Below are 23,762 nucleotides of genomic sequence, written 5' to 3'. Positions count from 1 at the left end.
ATATTGGACTTCTTGGTTGTTACTCAAATCAACTGAAAACTTATGTCCACACAAGAACCTGCATACAGCTGTTTACAGCAACTGTATCATAAGTGCCAAAACTTGGAAGCAACCAAGATGTCCTTCAATCGGTGAATGGATAAACTTTGGTATATTCAGACAATAGAACATTATTCAATGCTAAAAAGAATTGAGCTATCAAGCTGTGAAAAGACATGGAGGAACCTTAAAAGCACCTGATTACTAAGTGAAAGAAGCCAATCTGAAAAGGCTGCATACTGTATGGCCACATATCACATTCTGGAAAAGGCAAAACTATGGTAACTGTAGTAAGATCAGTGACCGACGAGATAGTCAAGGAGGAGGGATAAACTGGCAGGGCACACAAGATTTTTAGGGCAGTCAAACTATTTTCAGTAATACTACAATGACAGATACATGTCATTGCACATTTGTCAAAGCCTAGAGAATATATAACACCAAGTGTGAACCCTAATGTAAACTATGAACCCTAATGTAAACCAAGCTCACATTAACATACAGGCAAAGTGGACAACTTATAAATCACTGTTTACCTACCAAAAAAAAAAAAAGTAATGACAATTCTCCTGCTACAAGGTTGAAAGAAGGGCTGACATTCCTAAATAGAAAGTATATCTTATGCCTAAATTTTTCTAGAGACTAGAAGCACATAATGTGTTAATGGAGGTTCACAGATTGAAACAAATGTACCCTGTGGTTTCCAATAAGGATAGTGGAGGTTTTGCATGGAGGGGTGGGAGGGGAGGAGGTAAGTGGACACTGTCTGACTGTACTTTCTGCTCAATTTTATGGTGTACCTAAAACTGCTCTTTTTAAAAAGTCTATTTTAAGAAAAGAAAAATAATAGATCTTCCCTGGCTTCTTTTTTCTTTTGAGACGGAGTCTTGCTCTGTCACCCAGGCTGGAGTGCAGTGGCGCAATCTCGGCTCACTGCAACCTCTGCCTCCCAGGTTCAAATGATTCTCCTGCCTCAGCCTCCGAGTAGCTGAGATTGCAGGCGCGTGCCACCACCCACCCAATTTTTGTATTTTTAGTAAAGATGGGGTTTCTCCATGTTGGCCAGGCTGGTCTCGAACTCCTGACCTAAGGTGATCTGCCCGCCTTGGCCTCCCAAAGTGCTGGGATTACAGGCGTGCACCACCACGCCCGGCCTTCCCTGGCTTTTTCTACTAGAATGATTGGTTACAAATAAAATATCACTCTTTGGGCAAATCAGTCACATATGTACAACCCAATTTTTATCTAAAGTGTGATAGTGGTGCACTGGCCAAGTCAAACAGCAGGTATGACTTCTTTCTAGAGGTAGAAAGAAGTTATACTGAAGTAAGCATATATAAAAAGGCCAAATTGGTATTTTCAGTATGAGGCTATACCTTTGCAGTAGGGACTGTTTATAGGACCACTTTAGATAGAAGTAACCCCAGCTCACTTTCTGACTACTTGGACAGCATACAGCCTTGCACCCAGGTAGTAGGTGACATTCTACTAACTTCAAAATATCCTTTTACAAGTTACAGGGCAATGCAGGTCCTCAGAAATGGCAGTCACAGGAAGTTATTTTTCTAAACTTTGATCCCTTAGTACAGGCAAATCTGCCTTAAAAGCAAATTAGTGGTCGAGCGTAGTAGCTCACACTTGTAATCCCAGCACTTTGGGAGCTGAGGCAGGAGGTTCACTTGAGCCCAGGAGTTGGAGACCAGCCTAGCTAACAGTGCAAGGCCTCGTCTCTACAAAAAAATTAAAAATTTAGCTGGGTGTGGTGGCATGTGCCTATAGTCTTAGCTACTCAGGAGGCTGAGGCAGGAGGATTGCTTGAGCCCAGGAGATCGAGGCTCCAAAGAGCTATGATCCAGCCTGGGTGATAACAAAGCAAGACTCTCTTCTTAAAAAAGGGGGGAAAAGGTCAAATTAAATTTATTCCTTGCAAAAACTACTAAATGTAGATACTACCTCGAGAAGGAAATTTAGCGTAGATCACAAATATAAACTTTAATTTAAAGATGCTGGTAAAATTTAAACACAGGTATAGAGTGTGTTAATTTTCTCAACAGAGATAATACTTTCTAGGTTTTAAACTTTAACAAAAGTCATGCTTGAAAGTCCTGGTAAACCAAGGTCACATTAACATACAGGCAAAGCGGACAAGGTATAAATTACTGTTTACCTACCAAAAAAAAAGACAGTAATGACAATTCTCCTATAAGGTTGAGAGAAGGACTGACATTCCTAAACAGAAAGTATATCTTATGCCTAAATTTGTCTGGAGACTAGAAGCTGCAGAAAATTTATCAAGATATTTCAAGTTGCTACCCTTACACCAAACAAAATATTTCCTAATCAAACATTAAGTCACTTATGCAGCCATGTGGGTGTAAGGATAGGAAATCAAGGGATTTTTTTCATCTCTCCGAAATTCCTGTGTCACAACAACAATGTGAATATTCTAGGGACAGGAAGAAGGCCATGTTTTGGATAAATTTAGGTAATCCTAACTCGGGAAGAACTATCCTTGAATTGATGTTTCCACTATCATTTTACTTTGTTCTAGGCCATAATAAAACCATTTTAAGTTACTTTTGAAGTTACAGTCATTCAGGAAAGCTTTACATAATATTTATTCTTCTTAATGTTTACTTTAAAGCATACTAAATGAATCTGAGGCAATACTTTTCACTGACCTTTGCATATACTCTTGATGCAAAGGTCAATGAAAATTAAATTCAGAAACACAGCAATTATATATTCAGTAGGAAAAAATTTCAGTAATTCACTAGTCACATAAGTATATTCTTAAAACTTTACTCCCTTCAAATTATACTCACGTGCTATCAAAACATACTCATGACACTAGGAAGATAAGTTGTTTAGCCATTTAAACATTCGTTTAGATCTCTTCAACTTCACTCTAAAATTAATCACTAGCCTACCATCTTGGAGGCCTTAAAACCTGTTGGGATTGTCATTATTTACTACAATTGTTTTTCTTATATTTAGCTATTAGTAGCCTACATATTTTATTTAACTACAAGTTGAGCTTCCCTAATCCAAAAATCTGGAAAAAAAAAAAAAATGCTCTAAAATCCAAAACTTTTTGAGTGCCTGTATGAAGCTCAAAGGAAACATTCCTTGGAGCATTTCAGATTTCAGATTTGCACATCAGGGATGCTCAACCAACAGCTGTAACACAAATATTCCAAAATCCAAAAATATCTAAAACCCAAACACTTCTGATTCCAAGCATTTCAGATAAAGGACACTCAACTTGTATATGGTTATGTCTCAATAAATTGCCTCTGTTATTCTCTACTAATTCTGCTGATCTGTTTATTCTCTTTCACAACACTGAAGGGCTGAAAAGACCCACAAGCCCTAATGCTGAAAACAAAAGGCATCTTAGAATTGACTTTGGGCTTACTTCTTCCCTCTGAGGAGAAAGTTTCTTCATTTTTTTTTGTTGTTGTTTTGTTTTCCTTTAGAGATAAGGTCCTCTGGCTGGACTCAAACTCCTGGGCTCAAGCAATCCTCCCACCTCATCCTACAGAGTAGCTGGGCCTATAGGTACATGCAACCATGCCTGGTTCTATTTTCTTCTTAAAAAGGAAGAAAAAAAGGAACTCTGGCTACCAATACTGAAAACAGATTAGGGAGAAATCTGCTAGGAGTAGAGGAAAAGGAATGGTAGTAGAGAAAGCAAGGGCTTCAACTCTGAAATCTTTGCCAATTTTGAACTGAGAAACTTTAAAACTGAGAAAACGGGTATATTAAAGAAAGATGTTTTAAACTGGGAAAAGATTAGGTATATGAGGCAGACTCTATTAGTCATATGATATTTTTCTTTTTTTTTTTTTTCCCATACAGAGTCTTGCTCTGTCACCCAGGCTGGAGTACAGTGGTGTGATCTCGGCTCACTGCAACCTTTGCCTCCTGGATTCAAGCGATTCTCCTGCCTCAGTCTCCCAAGTAGCTGGGACTACAAGTGTGTGTCACCATCTCTGGCTAATTTTTGTATTTTTAGTAGAGATGGGGTTTCGCCATGTTGGCCAGGCTGGTCTCAAACTCCTGACCTCGAGTGATCCGCCAGCCTCAGCCTTCCAAAGTGCTGTGGCGTAAGCCACAGCACCCTGCCCATACAATATTTTTCCATTACAAATCTTGGCTTTGGGGGTCAAGGTAGCTGGTTAAAGGGGCCACTCAATTCTTAGCACTGAGAATTTCTACCATTCCCCTAATGCCACATACTGACACGTAATTTAATGTGAAATTGTAAAATTCCAGAACTCCTTTCCTTAGGCTGGATTTGCCATCTCCCACAAAGCCCATAACTTGAATTATCACTTAGGTCTTTGGACCTAATTTCTAAGAAAGGTAAGGCTTTCAGATATGACCTGAATTCACTTCTCAAGCTAGAATTGAATTGGCTCTGATCCATGGCAAAAATCGTTATTTTTTTTAAGTTTCATTTTGAGTATTAGCAGCTATAGGATCTTCAGGGTTATCCTCCTTGAAGTATTTCCTATGGTCACCCTGGACTAATGTCTTTAAATAAAACACATAATATTAAAAGGTCCATACCGACAGTGAATAAGCTATCAATGCTAGCCAATCAGTGTTGAGGAGAAGCACAGGAAAGCCTTAGGAAAAATATTGGGAAAACTGGAGGTCTTCCGTTTGCCAATACTTCAGATCAATCTCTGCATTAGTTTTCTTCCATACCCAGAATTGCACAGAATTAAGGAGGATGTAAAGCCAGAAGAAGCCTAAAGGCAGATTCTGGTTCAGTCACTATGAAATTCTTACATTCTCAAACATACTTCTTTACATTTTTATCTAAAATTTTAGGTAAAACATGCACAGAGCAAATTTCGGTTGTATCCTAGAAATGATAGCCATATTCAGGATACTGGTTACACCTGACGAAACATCTCCATGAAAGTTAAGCATACAAAGGTAAAGCAACACTTCTAAACAACGTTTATCTTTTAATGTATCCTGGTAGAGTTACAGCAAAAAGTCCAAGTCTAGAAATGACAACCTGACACAAAATCCCATAATCAATGAAATGATAATGTTAAACTTACATTTCAACATCTCTTCCCTATTAGTACTAATAGATCAATCGATTAGATAGATACTTTTTTTCTCTGACAGGATCTCACTTTGTTACCCAGGCTAGAGTGCAATGGTGTGACCACAGCTCACTGAAGCCTCAACCTCCTGAGCTCACTTAAGCAATCCTCTCACTTCGGCCTCCTGAGTAGCTGGGCCTACAGGCATGTACCAACACTCCCAGCAAGTTTTTCTTATTTTTTGTGAAGACAGAGTCTTGCAGTATTGCCCAAGCTGGACTTGAACTCCTGGACTCAAGCAATCCTCCCATCTAGGCCTCCCAAAGTGCTAGGATTACAGGCATGAGCCACTGTGCCAAGCAACACTTGCAGTTTTTAAGTGAAAATGATCCTGTAAATATATATATGAATAAAATCTAGAAAGCTATATAAATCAAAATGTTAAATAGTGGTTATTTCTGTCTGGAGGGTTTTTTCTTTTTTACATTTATTTTCTAATTTTTCTACAATCAGCATATGTAATAAAATTGTTAACAAATTTTAATTATTAATGAAGAAGACTATATAAAGACAAAAATGTTAAGGATCTCAGTCTTTTGTTTGGGAACATAATGGACTTGGTTTAAATCACTAATTTTGCCTTATAAAAATGTTTAATATATATCCTACAAAAATATAGACAGAAATGCTGCATCTAGAAGGAACATAATCTATTAGTAAATTGTATGTAACTTTTCTCAGATTTTTGTCCCTATATGTATAATGATTGGGTTACATTATTTTCCAAACTCAACAGAAACATATTAATCAAGAATTAAGGAAAGTCACTTTCAGCTCAACAAGCTTAATGGCTATTGGGAAAATATTTTTACACAATTTCAAGCCAAACACCGTTATCACTTAAAGCAAAAAACATTTAGCTAAAACACAAATTTATATATTTTTTTTACATATATGGTTTTCCTAAAAGCATGTCTGATTTTGTATTTTAAAGTGTATTTAAAATACTGATGAAAGTACACTTAGTCAAATTAAAAGTTGAAACTTAAAAATATATGCTTATTCAGCTCACTTAGACCTGACCTTTCTCTATTCTTCTTTGGAATGTAAATATAGAAAGCAGGATTCTTAGTTTTTCCAATCACAAAGATAAGTTCTCTTAGGTAAGTTTAACAAATGTGCTCAAAAGGAAGCTAATTAAACACCAAAATAAATTTTTAGTAGAAGCTAAATTTCTACTTAAGTAACTTCAGATGAATGTATATGACTTCATAGATGAACTTTCTGTTAAAATTCATCTACAAATGCCTATTTCTTGAACAATTCACTCTCGATCCTGAAAATGTAGTATGGTTTAGGAAGCTAAATGCCAGACAGAACTGGCTCTAAACTGTTTTATAAAAAATCTTTCGGCTGGGTGCGGTGGCGTGATCACGCCTGTAATCCCAGCACTTTGGGAGGCCGAGGTGAGCGGATCACGAGGTCAGGAGATCGAGACCATCCTGGCTAACACGGTGAAACCCCGTCTCTACTAAAAATACAAAAAATTAGCCAGGTGTGGTGGTGGGTGCCTGTAGTCCCAGCTACTTGGGAGGCTGAGGGAGGAGAATGGCGTGAACCCGGGAGGTGGAGCTTGCAGTGAGCCGAGATTGCGCCACTGCACTCCAGCCTGGGTGACAGAGCGAGACTCCATCTCAAAAAAAAAAAAAAAAATTTTTTTTCTTAGAAGACCCATGAGTATATTTTTTACAAATATTAAATTCAGGCAGATCTTTCACTTTATTCTTCATACATCACTCACCGAAAAGTTGAACCTCTGAGTAACTTATTGGGATAACTAGCTAAATCAGTTACTTTAAATGTTTGCAAATATCAACTCAAAGGGAATGCGGAATTAATGGAGTGATTTTACTTTTGCAAAGCAATTTCTAGAAAACAATATTAAAAAGCAGGACTAGGTAAAGAAAATGTAGTACATATACATGACGGACTACTATACAGCCAAAAAAAAAAAAAAGAATGACATCATGTGCTCTGCAGGAACATGGATGGAGCTGGAGGGCTTAGTGAACTAACACAGGAACAGAAAACCAAATACTGCATGTTCTCACTTATAAGTGGGAGCTAAATAATGAGAACCAATGGGCACAAATAGGGGAACAGCAGACATTGGGCCTGAATGAGGGAGGAGGGAGAGCACCAGAAAAATAACAATCGGTTACCATGCTTAGTACCTGGGTGACAAAATAATCTGTACCCCAAACCCCCGTGATACAAGTTTACCTATAAAACAAACCTGTAAATGTACCCCTGAACCTAAAATAAAGGCTTTAAAAAAAGAAAAAATAACAAAAAGCTGGGCTTCACAGAAGAAATTATTTTATAATAGCTCATACCATTGTACTACTTTGTGGCTTTTTAATGATAAAGAAATGACTTATATTTGTAAATCATTATTACTAATTTCAGAAAGCACTTTAGTTCTTGATGAACCAAAAAGCTTCCATTTTATATTTTCTACAAAATTACTTTAATAGAATTATGAATATATTATAAACATGAAGTCACTAGACCTCTCTGTGAAATGGAACAATTTTGCTCCATATACCACACACAGTGATATAACCTAGGAAGAAAGCACTCTGCAAGAACAGTTACTACCCAGAGAAGTGACCACAACAACCCAGTTTCCTATCTCACTCATCATAGGCACTTTCTGCCTACTGAAAAAGCCAGTTATAGAAAAAGATGCAATTTGTAGGAGGGAAGAAGGTAAAGAATAAGGTGAGGGGATATACACAAAACAATCCAAGGCAGGTTTATTTACAGTCATAATATCTCCCTGAACATCAGCTGGCACTGATGATCCAGAGGAGTACCAACTGGAGACTATTTCTTTCATCACCTCTATCTTATATGTAAGGGACTCCAAGTTCAAAGAAAGCTCAAAGGAACAACCAACTGCAAAAGAATTAACTTTGCACATCATCACGGTATCTGACTAGCGCATTTGGTTTGAACAGAATTCCTGCAACAAATGGATTACTTCATAGAAACCCAATTTCAAAGTCCGCTTATTATTGCCCATCCTAAAGCTTCAATTCATAGTTTGGTCTGAAGTTTGCACCAACCCCCAAAGTTCTGTTTACCAGAAGCCCCTTCTACTCAACTTATATAACTCAAACCCGTATCCCAAATAACACTTTGAAAAGCAATGGTTTTTCTCAAGAATTTTATATGCAAATACAGATAAAGCAGAAGAGATAAACGCAGCATAACAGTACAATATTTATTTACCATCTTACCATCTCCAGCAGCAAAGCTTTAGAACCAGGAAACCTTCTTTTTACAAAGCAATCTCCTTCCCACCCCCAATTAGTTGTTTACAAATACAAAGTACACAGAACATCTGCTTTGTATGAACAAATCTTAAAACACACATATAGATATACTCCATTCTGTAAAGTACTTTATTCAGTTAATAAGGCTAGTCCCACCAAACCTGTTAAAAAAGATTTTCCTATATTCTCTTCTGAGTAAACTGCCAACATCTATCTCTATAAAAATCATTTTAGGAAAATGACTTACATCCTCCTTCAGTACAGGACCAAAATATAACAGTAACTGGACCTTAAGAGATTTTTAAAATATACGGCCAGGCGTGGTGGCTCACAACCATAATCCCAGCACTTTGGGAGGCCGAGGCAGGTGGATCACCTGAGGTCAGGAGTTCAAGACCAACCTAGCCAACATGGTGAAATCTTTTATCTACTAAAAATACAAAAATTAGTTGAGCGTGGTGGCAGTTGCCTGCGATTCCAGCTACTCGGGAGGCTGAGGCAAGAGAATCGCTTGAACCCGGGAGGCAGAGGTTGCAGTGAGCCAAGATCGCACCACTGCACTCTAGCCTCAGCGACAGAGTGAGACTCCGTCTCAAGAAACAAAACAAAACAAAACAAAACAAAAAAAACACAGTAACTCTGAATATGAAGTGTGACAAAGCAAAAGGGAGTTTTTTAACCCTGAGTGCCACTGTTCCACCTCTGGCACAGAAGGAAAAAAAAAAAAAGGATGAACTGTAGAGAAAATAAAAGTAAAAGTGGGAATGGGGCCTGGTACGGTGGCTCACGCCTGCAAGCCCAGCACTTCGGGAGGCCAAAGTGGGCAGACCACTTGAGGTCAGGAGTTCGAGACCAGCCTGGCCAACTTGGCAAAACCCCATCTCTACTAAAAATACAAAAAATTAGCCAGGAATGGTGGCATGCGCCTGTAATCCTAGCTACTTGGGAGGCTGAGGCAGGAGGATCGCTTGAACCTGGGAGGTGGAGGTTGCAGTTAGCCGATATGACCCCACTGTACTCCAGCTTGGGCGCCAGAGTGAGACTGTCTCAAAAAATAAAGGAAAAAGAAGGAAAAAAAAAAAAAGAAGGTAAAGGTGGCCAACAGCAAGGAAAAAAACTTAAAAAACGAACACGAAGTTGACAAAATGTGTTGGAGCTGCTGGAGATATTACTGGGACAAAGTCTACAACCCAGTTTCCTATCTGTAACACCTAGAGAGGGTTCTGGTGATAGGGACCCACTTCCTCCTTCAATACAACACCTCCAAATGCCAATGAAGCAATATTTTTATAAGTATCTTTATTTTTCCCCAAGTCCACCTAGAAATGATCTGTAAGTCAAAACACAAGGAAATTAACCACTTTTAGCTACCCTGAGGACACTTTTCCATAGGTGACCCTGAAGTATGCAACCATTTATCCATGAAGGGATACCACATTCCACTTCAGGAACATTATCCTATTCATCCTCAGAGTTGTTTTCTACCAGTGCCTCAGTTCTTTCTGATTGCCTGAGCTGCCCCAGAGCCAGAGGTGCACTGTAGAAAGCCCACCTTGGGCTCAGTTCCGGGAAAGAAAGAATTGTTCTAGATGTACATAATGGACTATGGTACAAACCAACCCCTAGAGAGACAACTCCTAGAACCTTACAAGTAATGGCTATACAAGCTTAGCACACTTTGAATATGTAGGAACCAGTACATATTCACAGATAACTTATCATCTATTTAGTCTCCTTCATTTCTGTTCCCCCTAAAGACTATTTCTTACAATTCTGAAACCAGACACACTCCATTATGTTACCCACACTGTTCCACACTCCTGTTCCTCCACCTGAATGTCTGGCTCCTGTTTCTCCACCAGGCCAACTCTTGCCTAATCATCCTCCAAAACTCAGCTCACACACTTGGTAAGAAAAGCTTTTCCTCACCCCTCTATATGGCTTTTCTTATTCCATCACCACAGGCATTCTTCCAAAAAGGACATCTGCTCTTATACTTTAGTGGTATTTATTTCTCTGGAGAATATACCATCTCTTATTAACCCTCAGTATTCTCGGACCTTTCTCAATACCTGCCTGCACATAGCAGGTACTGAAAAAGATGTTTGACAAACTAAAAGACTGTTTTCAACACAGATATGAAATAACAAAATACCATCTATCAAAAATTGTATACACATACATATACACTCTAACTCCTCATTCTACATTCTCTTATTTTATTGTTTATTATGTGCATTTCTTAGCTTGTACTTGAGAAAAGAGACTATTTTACTTTAAATATATCTTTTAATGACTTAGTACACTGTTAGGCTTGTAAGACAGCCTTAGAAAATCATAAAGGGGAAGGAACATGATCACATGGCATGAAATGAACATTTACATGCTGTTAAATACATTTTAAAATGTATGTATCTATAGCCAATACCATATCCAATATGAATAGAAACAGCACAATTACTTGAAAAAGGAAATCTGTATCAGGCTTTAGTGTTTTCAAAGTACTTTCGGATATTACCTCATTTGAGAGTAAGAAAACTGAGGCTCAGAAAACAAGTGACTTGCTAATGCTGAGGGTCAAGGTCTTTGGAATTCAAATACCATGTGCTTTGCACCATTCCTTTTTCCTTCCATTAAACCAATATCCTCAAAATGCCAGTTAAAAAAAAAATGTGTGTATATGAAACAAAATGAATGTAATAAACAACATAGAACAAAGAAAAAACTCAAGCAATACGATTAACGTAATCAGTGCTGAAAATAAATGGAAACAGAAACCAATGACTACGAATCAAGAATAATCTTAGTCCAACACAGTGAAATCTCAATGGGAGAACTAAGAGGATAGGGTTCCTGATGTGACAAGTGAAATAATCAGGAATTAGTTAATAGCTAAGACATCAAATACTAGTGGGGTGACAGTAAAGCCATAAAGGAAGTTCAGAAAATGAAAAGATTTGTGTATGTAAAATTAGTTTACCATAGAAGTAAAACTTGAATGGGGCTTTGAAAAACACATGGAGGCAGCCTAGTATAATGCTGAATTGAGACTGGAAAAAGTCCATATTTAAAGCTCAGTTCCACCACCTGAGCAAGTTGCTTAATGACTTAATGAAGTTTCAGTTCTTCTTCTGCAAAGTAAGAATGAATTTCTCTCAAGAGTGCCTTGCAACCAGCACAGAGCCTGTACTACAGACTATACAAATGTAGATTCTTTCTTCTACTGCCTTCCCAGGCAGGAAGATGACAATTAGACACACGGATATTAACATGCTTCCAAGACCTGTCAGAATATATAGAAGCTGTTCCAAGCCATTAAAGAAAGATCAATACACAGGCCGTTCTGTCCCAAGAATCTAAATAAGACTACTTATATAACTATATTCTACTGAAGGCAAAAAGGAACGGGCTGCATACCTAACAGTAGTTAGATGTAAATTAAATATGTAAAAAAAAAAAAAATGAATTGAAAACTGTGTTTAGTGACTTGGGGAAACGTTTTTATTTCATCATCCACATCACTGTTACCTCACCAATCAAAAGAGGTATTAAGGGACCACAACATATAGTTATTTAACACATTACTACATTTATAAATCAAGGTAGTGTGAAACACAGCCATCACAAATAAAAGTAGGAGTTAACAAGAGGTCTAACTGTAGCCCTTAACAGTAAATGCTGTGATAGAGCCACTCTTACGGGTAATGAAAGAAAACAGTACTATGATAGCTCATGGAGCAAAGATAGCACATGAAAGTTAGTCTTACAAAAGGACTACTAACTGAACACAATTCTTGAAGCACTTAAGGTCAAAGTAGAATTTTTAAAAATATCACCAAATACAGGCCGGGCACTGTGGCTCACGCCTGTAATCCCAGCACTTTGGGAGGCCAAGGTGGGCGGATCACAAGGTTCAGGAGATTGAGACCACCTGGACTAACACGGTGAAACCCCATCTCTACTAAAAATACAAAAAATTCGCCAGGTGTGGTGGCGGGCGCCTGTAGTCCCAGCTACTCAGGAGGCTGAGGCAGGAGAATGGCGTGAACCCGGGAGGCAGAGCTTGCAGTGAGCCGTGATCTCACCACTGTACCCAGCCTGGGTGTCAGAGCAAGACTCCATCTCAAAAAAAAAAAAAAAAATCATCAAATATAAACTATTTACTTTCACGTTACCAAAGGAATATACTCAGGAATACTAGAAAACAGTACAACTTGAGAGATCTCCAAAGTCCTAAAAGAAAATACAGACAGCCTGAGAATTCTTATTGAATTCTTGACAAGGTATCACAAAACCCAATAGACCATTTGAAATAGGTTACCTCAACCAGTAAAGCCCTTAACATCTACGGAAAACGGGTTAACTTTAAGATATATCAGAGCTGTATCATAATAAATCCACGGGGATGGGCTTCAAAATTTTTATAAGATACATCTGACCATAAACTATATATAATAAACTTGTGTGAACATGTAGAAATGAGAAAATAATACTACCATTAAACAAGGTAGCACTAAAAGTTGATTTAAGTTCAAAAATCAAAGTAGTTTGAGATACTGGACTGGCTATATTTTTTTTAAAAGGGACATTAGAAGAAACTAGAATATCTCTTCTAATAATGCTTTAAAGACATGGTATTTAAATATACAAATACAAAGCCACATCAAAATCCTGTCTAGTATACACTGATAGAATAAAAAATATCATCTACATCAAAGCGATTATGGGAAGATCAGACATCCTTTCAGAAAGAGGTGTTGAATACAGGAGAAGAAAAGATCAATACATAGAATAACTGATATGCTAACAACATCAAAAGGACGTGGTTGGACTATGACCACTTCCAGATATATCCCACAGGAAGCACACAAAATTTCCAGTAATAAGTTATCTCAATGGTACCAAACACTACTAAAGTTTTCATTATAACAAAAAACAAGTAAATGAAAAGACAAAGAAGTAAAAAATATTCCACTAATAAGAGAAGATTTAATAAAACAATATTCTGTTCATCCAGGAAGGGAAATTTCATAAAATAATATTTTAATGGTTTATAAAACTCAATATATCTGGAAAAATAATAAAAAGATTTGCATTCAATACAATAATCACCAGTTTACTGATAACTTCCACTTATATATTTTCTTAAGTAAAAAATAAAGACTGGTTTGTGTATCTACTATGATAAACCACACAGAATCGATCTAGTCTATTGAATCACATGCATAAGATACATACAGACGAGACAATCAATTATTGGACTAGCCACTAACATTAAATACAGAATGATAAATTCCAAAAGACAAGAGAACCTAAACAGTGCGAAACTGTGGCAAAATATGCCTCACATAAAAAAAAAAAAAAAAAAAAAAAAATTTCACAGCCAGGCGCGGTGGCTCACGCCTATAATCCCAGCACTTTGGGAGGCCAAGGCGGACAGATCACTTGAGGTCAGGAGTTTGAGACCAGCCTGACCAACATGGAGAGACCCCATCTCTACTAAAAATACAAAATTAGCAGGTTATGGTGACACATGCCTGTAATCCCAGCTACTCGGGAGGCTGGGACAGAATTGCTTGAACCCGGAAGGCGGGGGTTGCAGTCAGCCAAGATCGTGCCATTGCACTCCAGCCTGGGCAACAAGAGCGAAACTCTGTCTCAAAAAAAAAAAAAAAAAAAAAAAAAAGATTTCACTTATTGCAATCTTTAAACTACTTCTACAAAGATTTAATCCATAATTTCAAACCTTCATCAGAATCCCAGTCAACTAGTTATATCTTCAAGAATAATGAATGTCATGTCCATCCACATCAGTATCCAATTTTACCAGACAAAGGGATTCCGGAATGTGTCTTTTTCAACCTCCTTGTTTACAGTACCTGAGAGGTTATCCTGGATGTATCAGGTCCTTAAGGACATTATCAATCAGGTCACTTAGGTAGCACTCAGTAAATTATTAGTGTAGTACTAATATAGAATACTAAATACTGTCCAAGTAGCCTGAAAGAGTTTATGCTCCCTTCAAAATGTCATTTTGAGGGCTAAGTAAATAAATGGAATTATACTGATTGATAAAGAAGCTGCCACACAGTTTAAAAAAAAAAGTTTAAACGTAATTATACTGATAAGGAAGCTGTCATTCATTCTTTTAAAAAAAGATAAAAGTGTCAGCAAATTTACTGCTTTTTAAAAATGTCCTTGCTTATTCTAACCAAGTAAACACATCCACTTATCAAATATAAGTTGTGTTATCATGGCTAAGAACAAGGTTAGATATGAGACAATCAGAAAACCTAGAGCATATCCATAGAAAACAAAGCTGCCTTAAGGCCCCCCAAAATTAGCCACTCACTAATAACAAAAAGGAACTACTGTCTAGTTAGTTAAATAAGGGGGAGGGAGGTATACTCTACAACCTTCTGAAATGAATCAACAGTGCTATAAAGAAAACAAATTAACATTCAGAAGGGAGTACATTTAGATAGTGCAATTGTACAAATGATATAGTAATAAACTACAAGATTAAATCACTGTACAAAATTCACATAAATACCACCAGCAATATATGCAAGACATCAAAGTTTAAGTTTTAAAGAAAAGTGTAGAATTAAAAAGGCACTTCATATAAAAATGGAAACAGTACTTCTCTATACACAGTAACTACAAGAAACCATATTGTCTCTGTATACATTGTATATCTAATCAAGAAATAACATTTTGAAGAATCAAGATCATTAGATACATCCTTTTTGAGAATACCAGATCATTAAACTTGCAACTATTCCAAGGCCTCCTAGAAAACCTAGAGGTATTTAAACGTTAGAGGTTGGCCTAGTAGAGAATTTTGTTGCAGGTTCTGAACATGGCAGGCATAATATGAGGATTTATTATCTGACTAAGAGTTTCTGATTCTATTGGGGTAATCTCCCTAGACCAAATCCTCACTTTAAGTTTTATAACATTATCATTCAAGTATGCCAGAGATTTTAAAATAATAAAAAATTAACACATTAAAGATATTTCTTTTGCAATCAAGAAACTAATCTATTACTAAAAACTCTTCCTGATCTGCATTCTGTCCCCATCCCTATTAAACGATCAAATCCTTTCAGAACTACTTGGTCACCAATCTGATAATTTCCCAATACCTTTACACTTCCAGGAAAACAGAGTATCTGGAGACACTTGGGCATATCAGTTAGAGTAACTAAGAAAGGATACTTTTACTTATTACTGGGCAACATAAATATCACAGGAGGAAAAGAGAACAGCAACATCATCTTACAAATATTTAAGAATGGAGGAGCTGCGCAACAATGCAAATATAGTCAACACTACACTACCATACGCTTAAAAAATGGCTAAGGTGCTCAGCTTTATGTGCCTTTTTCTTTTTTTTTTTTAACCACAATTTAAAAGGCAAAGGGGAGGGGAAGCATATTAAAGGGAAGTGCCAAAATCGTTTCAGACAAACACATTCTCAAGCATAACTTATTTCGGTTTAGTTTAAGGTTTGAAATAAGAGTATTTCAAAAACCACCAAGTTTATGACATAGCATCTAATTCAGGGAAGGAAAAGGGGACAAATGGAAAGTGAAAAAGTCTGAAGTAGCCTTAGCTAGTCAGAAACACTTATGTGCAGCCACATAAAACATTTCCAAGGTCTCTCACCACTGAGTTCTCCAGTGGCAAGTCCTCTAAGATAAAACTACAGTGCCAATATCAAGAGCACATGGGATTGCTTGATTGGTACAATACACATAAGCTACAAAAATGTATGATTTCTTAGGCCTTTGTTTCTGTTCAGGTAATTGATATTCTTCTAGAGTTTAGTTTGAAAGACACTTTGTAGAGAACACTGGCATGGACCTATTTCTACAGAAGTGGAAATAAAATTTTGAGTAAAATACAGAAAAATAAGATAAATATTAACTCTTGACATGACTGGGCTAAATTTGCAAAACAATATCCCCTTTATTAAGACTAGCTCAAGTTTAATCTACAAATAGGACAAACAAGATCAATACAGTACCCTGAAATTAACTGATAAAGTAATTTCTTCCAAGTAGGAAAATTTACGCCATCAACCTCTGTAGCACAAATAAGGAAGAAAAGTAGATTTAAAAATGGGTGCTGAATATGGTTATGATGGGGGAGGAGGAATGAGCTTCCAATAGATTATTAAAAAGTGTGGCACCAGAGAAAACGTCAATTACCACTGTGCAACAACTGTGGCAAGAACAGAAGCCACATAAACCGTAAAACAGTGCCATATTGTTAGTAGTACATCCAAAATGCCTTGATCAAGCAGATGAAAAAACGCAGAAGTTACAGAATTAAGTCTGCCAATAAAAACAACTGTTTTTGGCTGCCAAGCAAATAATACTAGGTGATGTATTCAGACCCCTCAAACTTGACTTATTCTCCATTCCTGATGTCATGCTGTGAAGACATGGATCTAAGGGCTGATATACCATACATCCACTACATTGAGTCTAAAGAGAAGATACTGTGGGACATATAATTGAGGTATCTGCTGCCAGTTCCAGTATGGGGAAAAACTATTAATGGGACCAATTGGGAGCAAAAAGATAAGCTGTCTCTTACACTAAGAATCTGACTAAATTAAGTAACCAATTAACCAAGAGCGTATCACTTAAATCTTGATTTCAGCCTTTCAAATCATTAATGGATATCATCACTTAGATATCCAGAAACAGAGCTGTGTGGCTTGTTCTCTTCACCACATCCACAGCTATGCTTTAAATCTTAAGGATTCTCAATAAAATCTAGACTGATGGTATCCCTCTTTATTACAATAAGGGGACAAGATTGTCAGGCATGTTTGGAATTCTTGGTCTTAGGAGTTCAGATTTGCATGCCTGGATCGTGTAACATCCTTTATTTCCAGGGCACTGATGTGCGTATCTTTTTTGTAGAGTGTGATGCACACTATCAAGCTCAAAAGAATTAAATGTTTAGAAGGTAGGTTGTTTAAGAAGGCCATCTTGGTGAAAGGCCCAGCTTACAGTGAGAGACTACCATGACTCAGTCTTACAGCTTGATACGAGAGCTTGATAGGTCAAAAACTATTAGGATTGATAACAACAAAGAATTCTCTCACATGTAGCTTTATGAGTAGTGATGGTATGGTGGCCATCAAAGTCTTGATGAAGATAGTTACTGTGCAATTTCTACAGAGATGTTACAGGTAGAAGTCTTTTTCCAGTTGGTGTCCATAATAGACCTGCGACATCTAGCCATTCCAAGGGGAAGCAAACTGGATTTGGCAAAATTTGATTTGAATTCCAGTTGACACAAAGCTTCATGGCTGATTCTGAAGTCTCACAGAGCTTGATAGTAGTATGAACTCTTGGTGAGTTGACCATCTTGACATAAAGACATTTTAACAGATGTGTCATTTTGTGAAGATCTGTCAAACTGAAGCCTGAACAAGGAAGCACTGATAACCTAAAAGTTAAGGATTTACCTCTGGTCTTAGTAAACAGACATCTAGTATTATTTCTAGATTCAAAATCTGCTAGTCCTCAGTTTACAAATAAGATTTTCCTGAGGAACACATCTTTATATTTTTCTTTAATCACAAGAGGATTCAGATTCCTGAGTGGTCCTCCTCCACACTTATTTTTGGACCAGAAATAAAGGATAAACATTTGTCCAACCCTTTCAAGAAGTCTCCACTGCTCACTTGGCCAATAAGTCATGAGTTTCTTTATTATATACTTCATTGCAAAAGTCTAGAATTCAAATGTCAGCTGTGATCATTCCAGACATGCATTCAGTTTTTGAGATGATCTCCTACCTGTAGATCCTATTTGTACAAGGAGGAACAAGTAAAATAGTTAGGATCTTGAATGACTATTCTGCTGAACATTAAACAGGTTATTAATTCTTGTACCCATGGCGTTCTGGAGAGTCTCCCTTCTTTCTATATCTATAGGGGTGGTTTCGAGGTTTGTACCAATCCCCTTTGGAGTATCCTCTATTGTGATAATGTGCTTTCTGATCATGACTATAAAAGTATCGATGCTGATTATAGTATTTGTGATCTTTATAGTCATTTTCTTTTATACTGCTGTCTTCTGCAACAACAGCTTTCACATCTTGTCCAAAAAGGGAAGTACCATCAAAGGGCAAGTGGGAGATCTTCTCCTGGGTTTTCTTAGTGAGAGATGTAAGTCGAAGCCAGGCCTGCCTTCTATAGTCTATGGCCATGGCCATAACTCTGACTACAGAGTCCATTATGTCCCTAGTAGTACAAAGTTGCCAAAGGCCTGCATCCATACCATCAGATATTATGCATCTTGCTTTTCCACGATCAAACTCTGGGTCATGAACCAGATCTTCCATGTCTTCCCAGAGTTTACGCTGATATTGAGTCATATAGGCCATGTAGCTAGCAGCTCGGGCTGCAATGGAGGCAGCGTGGTAAAACCTACAACCCATGACCTCCATTTCTTTTGAGGTAGAATCTAGAGGGGATGTTGTGTTTCCTCTTTTGCTGTGTTCTAATGCTTCTACAATGGGGCCTTCAGCTGGTGGGTTTGGTTGGAAAGGAGAGGTGTCCTTGGCCACAGGATATACCCTGTGTCCCATGAAGGAAGAAGGATGGCAATCAGCAGGGTCTTTAAAAACCTCAGTGGTGGCAATTCTCAGAAGAGGATGCAATGGAGGAACCAAACGTTTTTTAGAAGTCACACAATCAGGTTTCCCTTCACATGACTCCGCTTCAGATTGTAATGTCACCCTTTTTATAACACCTCTTTGTTCCATTCTCTTCAAAAGACCTGTGAAACTAGATTGGCTGGGGTCGGATGGCTGCCCTTTGTCATCAGCTGATGGTGATTTGTAATCAGTTTCTTCTTCAACTGTGGATAAATTTTCCTCTTTAGAGGTGGAGATGTCCCAAGGAACTGAGGAGTTCTCACTTGGCCTAGAATGATGAAATCTAAAACAGCTCCTGGACTGCAGATCACGTATCACTCGGGACATTTCAGCTACTTGTGTCTGGAGATAGAGGATGGCATCCCGTCCATGCTGTGAAGCTGAAGAAGAATCTATACGTAAACTCTCTTTGACCTCAGAAGAGGCCAAAGATTCTTGGGGGACCAGAAGCGGAGATGAAGGCAGAGTCTGAAAATTCTGTGATGATTTAAGGGTCTCTGTCTCAGAGATCTTAGTATCTGAATTATTTTGATCATTTTTCTGGTTCTCCAATGGGTTCTCAACAGAGGAAGTTTGAGAAACTATCCTTTCTGGACTGCTGGAACAACTCCCAGAGAAGGAGCTGCTATCTCCAATGGGAAGAGGAACATTGCAGCTAGAGCACATTTCTGGGCGATGATTCTCAGAGGATGGCACCTTAGATTCAGGCATTCTCTGGGTTATCCACATGAACAAGAAAACCAAGGAAGAAAAAAAATATGCTTTTAATATGTTAACTTTCAAGTGCAGAGATTCATGTCCAGTAAGTAGAACTCAATTTTTAAATTATTATAATTAACAGTGAAAGATACAATCCACTCAAGGTCAGCAAAAGGAATCAGAGAAGTCAAATCCACAAGCTTCACTACCCCAAAGACCCAAAATCAACTACTGGCATTAATCTGGGACTCTGTTTATGAAAAAGGAGAGAGTAAAAACAAGCTCAGATCACGTGGTGCTATGCTGGCCTGCTGTTTGGTCCTGTGTGAGACCACTCATAAGAATAAAAGAAAAAAATATCCCATTCAAGATATGTTAAGTTCTACTCAAGATATGCAAGAAGCTAATGATGGCAAAGAGAACTTAAGGAAAGTTCCACTGAGAAGAAAAAAAAATCTAAAACTCCCCCATTAGAGTCATTTTAGGCACCTCTGAAAATTCTGTCATTCACTGTCCACGAATAACAAAACTTCCCAGTTGTATAGTCCTACTTTATGGTTTGTAGTTATAAGAAGTTATAATTTGTTACCTCATTTCATCCTCACAACAACCCTGTGAGGTAGGTATTATTTGATTAAAAAACGGAGGGTAAAAGGTTACTTAATTTATCCAAAGTCACAGAATTTGTAAAGAGTAAAGCTGGGACTCAAACCCAGGTATTCTGATTCCAAGTCCAAGTCTCAATCCCCTATATCACAGAGCAAGAAGTTTGTGGCCACTCTGAACAATAACTAAGAGTTTTCTAATCCAAGATGAAAACAGCTCATTAACAGAAGTTTGGGCTAAAGCAAGGACAAATGAAAGGCAAGACTGTTACAAACGGCTCAACTAGTTCAATTCTCAGAGCAAGGGAAGTATTGGTCCAAGGGTCAAACCTACAACCAGTACATCACAGGTAAGATAAATAACTCCAAATATGTGGGGCACAGACAAGGTTAAAGGGATCATGACTGAAGTAATATATCCCCTATAAACCCTTCCCCCACTTTCCATTCCTAAAAGGATCTCTACATATCCTTTTTTCTAAGAGAAAACAAATTTTCTGTGGTCATGTGGTTCTGGAACAAAAGAATCCTGTTGTATAGGGCACCTGAGGAGAGTAAAGGAAAAGAGAAGGCAAAGAGGAATCAATAAGCTTGCAGTTTTTATTCCATTTCCATTTTATCAGATATCACCTCTAAGGCTCTGAATTTCCCAGAGTCATATTATCATTTTTTTCATAATCTCATTCAAAGTAGAGGAAAAAAACTGGAAGTAGGAGATCTGGGCAAAGGACTCCTTGGACTACCTATTTTAGCCCATTCTAATAGAACTGGCTATTTCTAAACACAGCCTTCCCTGATTTGGTACCTCTCTTTAGAGAATACCCCTTAAAAGACACAAGTGAAGAAACACAAATCAAATGTAATGTACTTACATCAGTATAAGAGGTGCTAGGCTCTTCATCATCACTGCTGACCAGATCAATGTATTCAAGAACAGGTCGTAATGGTCCTTCCTATAAACAAGCAAATTTAGAAGTCATTAACAGTTATTCAAACCAAATTAGCATTTAAACCTACAGTGTTTTTTTGGTTGGGACGGGCAAGAATTACTCTCAAGAGGGAGCTTTGTGGGTAGCAGAAAATAACCAGAACAAAAGCAGCAGAGGAAAATATTCAAAATATATAAATGTAAAATGATGACAAGACCTAAAAGGAAGCACCTACACCTCTGTAGAATATTAGGGCCATGTCAATTACTTGGGAAAGGAAAATTAATATAAGAACAGTGCTACAAAGACACAAATATTATAATCCAGTGCTTTACACCTAGAATTGGTATAAAAAGTCTGTTAATATATCCAAGTTCAAAAATGAATTATTTGACTTATAGCTCAGCTTCATCATCCACCACTGCAGAGTCAAGCATTAAACCTGAATTCTTTTCCATTCTTTCTTTCCATATGCCAATTTCTTCATCAACCAGGCCTTGAATGTCAGGCTTAAAAGCCTAGATTTTATTCAATAGGCAAAAGAAAATAAAAAATAATAAGACAATAACATGAGAACTGTGCTTCAAGATCAATCACACAGAGGAGTATGGAGAGCAGGGAAAGCAAGATAATCAGTATAGGCACATGATAATGCAGAACTAATGGTGGTGATGGCAAGAAGAGTATGGTAGTGGATATACAAGAGAATACAGGTAAAATGGAAAACTAAAAGAGATTGATTACTAGGCCGGGTGTGGTGGCTCATGTCTGTAATCCCACCACTTTGGGAGGCCAAGGTGGCAGATCACCTGAGGTTAGAACCATGCCTGGCTAATTTGTGTACTTTTAGTACAGATGGGGTTTTACCATGTTGGCCAGGCTGGAGTTCGAGACCAGCCTGACCAACATGGTAAAACTCCATCTCTACTAAAAATGTACAAATTAGCCAGGCATGGTGGTGCGTGCCTGTAGTCCCAGCTACTCAGGAGGCTGAGGCCAGAGAATTGCTTGAACCTGGGAGGCAGCAGTTGCAGTGAGCCAAGATCACGCCACTGCACTCCAGCCCGGGCAACAGAGCAAGATTATCCCAATAATAATAATAATAATAATAATAATAATAATAATAATAATAAATAAATATATAAATAAAAATAAACTTAAAAGATTATTTAAAAAACAAAACAAGGAGTCAGTGATCTCTAAGTTTTTAACCTCAGGTGACTATAAGAATAGTAATGCCATTAGTATAACTTTGGAAAGCAGAAACAGAAAGCTGACATTCCTATGGGCTGAAGTAACAGTGGTACACAGGGTGTATCTAGCAGACAGCTGGAAATGCAGGCCTGTAATCTGGGAAGTATGAACACACCTGGAAATAAAGACTTGAGAGTTACTCCCCTAGAAGACTATTAAACTCTAGAACTAAACTGAACTATCATATTGCCTAAATAAAAAACTGTCAGTGTTAAATGTGGCCAGAAACACGGCAACGATAAAATGCCACTGAATGTGGCAACCAGACATTTTTAAATGTCTTTGAGAGAGCAACTTTCAAGAAAGTAGTGAGCACAGAAGCCAGGCTCTAAAACACTAGAGAATGTAGAAAAGGCCATATTCTTTTGAGAAATCCAGTATGTTGGAAACGAAAGAAAGGAACACAGAAGAAATAATAGCTGAGGAAAGGATTTTGTAGGATGTAGAAAGTTGACTGCTGGAGACAGAAGCTGAGATCTAGGTAATGATCTTCCCTAGAATAGGCATCCAGTCTCAAAGATAGCTTCTTTCTCCCCTAGGCTATGACTTCTGCTCAACCAAGAAACTGCCATCTTTTGGGTACTAATTCAGATACCAAGATAAAACAAGAGGGCAAAACTGGGCAGGGATCTGTAGCAAAGGAATTGAGATTTTTGCTCAAACTATAAACACGGAAGTAAAAAATAAAGAAACAGAGGAAGCAATACTCTCCAATATATGGTAAACAGAGCTGAATCACCTACTTTAAAATCTACATCTGGTATGAAGAATGTAGGCCATGCATGGTGGCTCACACCTGTAATTCCAGCACCTTGGGAGGCAGAGGTGGGTAGATGACTTGAGGTCAGGAGTTCAAGACCAGCCTGGCCAACATGGTGAAACCCTGTCTCCACTAAAAATAGGAATAGGGTGTAGTGGCGGGCACCTGTAGTCCCAGCTACCCAGCAGGCTGAGGCAGATGAATCGCTTCAACCCAGAAGGCAGAGGCTGCAGTGAGCTGAGATGGTGCCACTGCACTCCAGCCTGGGCAACAGAGCAAGACTCTGTCACAAAAAAAAAAAAAAAAAAAAAAAGACTGAAAATTGTATGTTCGATCCAAGAAGAAAAATTAAAATATGATAGCTTTTCCCATTGATATAA

The 23,762-nt window shown here is 37.8% G+C and overlaps 1 protein-coding gene and 1 long non-coding RNA gene across 7 annotated transcripts in view; one reads left to right on the top strand and one right to left on the bottom strand.

The window, feature by feature from the left end:
• The window catches only part of LOC115934920 (uncharacterized), a 56,826-nt gene extending 51,256 nt beyond the window's left edge, over nt 1-5,570 (top strand). Inside the window, exons 2-3 of the long non-coding RNA XR_008681144.2 lie at nt 3,901-4,018; nt 5,211-5,570. This is a non-coding gene — a long non-coding RNA (uncharacterized lncRNA). The remainder of the gene's footprint in view (nt 1-3,900; nt 4,019-5,210) is intronic.
• ZNF451 (zinc finger protein 451) overlaps nt 1-23,762 on the bottom strand; it is an 81,275-nt gene that overhangs the window by 49,299 nt on the left and 8,214 nt on the right. For 4 of the 6 annotated variants that reach the window (XM_019029402.4, XM_019029403.4, XM_063707681.1 and 1 more), the window contains one exon: nt 21,312-21,392. In XM_019029402.4, the coding sequence (XP_018884947.1) occupies nt 21,312-21,392 (81 nt within the window). Of the gene's footprint in view, nt 1-10,718; nt 19,850-21,311; nt 21,393-23,762 lie in introns of those variants that run through there. The other 2 variants (XM_019029406.4, XM_055391876.1) reach the window with 2 other exon arrangements.

The sequence above is a fragment of the Gorilla gorilla genome, chromosome 5 (assembly GCF_029281585.2).
Source record: "Gorilla gorilla gorilla isolate KB3781 chromosome 5, NHGRI_mGorGor1-v2.1_pri, whole genome shotgun sequence".
NCBI classification, from domain to species: Eukaryota; Metazoa; Chordata; class Mammalia; order Primates; family Hominidae; genus Gorilla; species Gorilla gorilla.
This window is presented reverse-complemented; position numbering and strand designations above follow the sequence as displayed.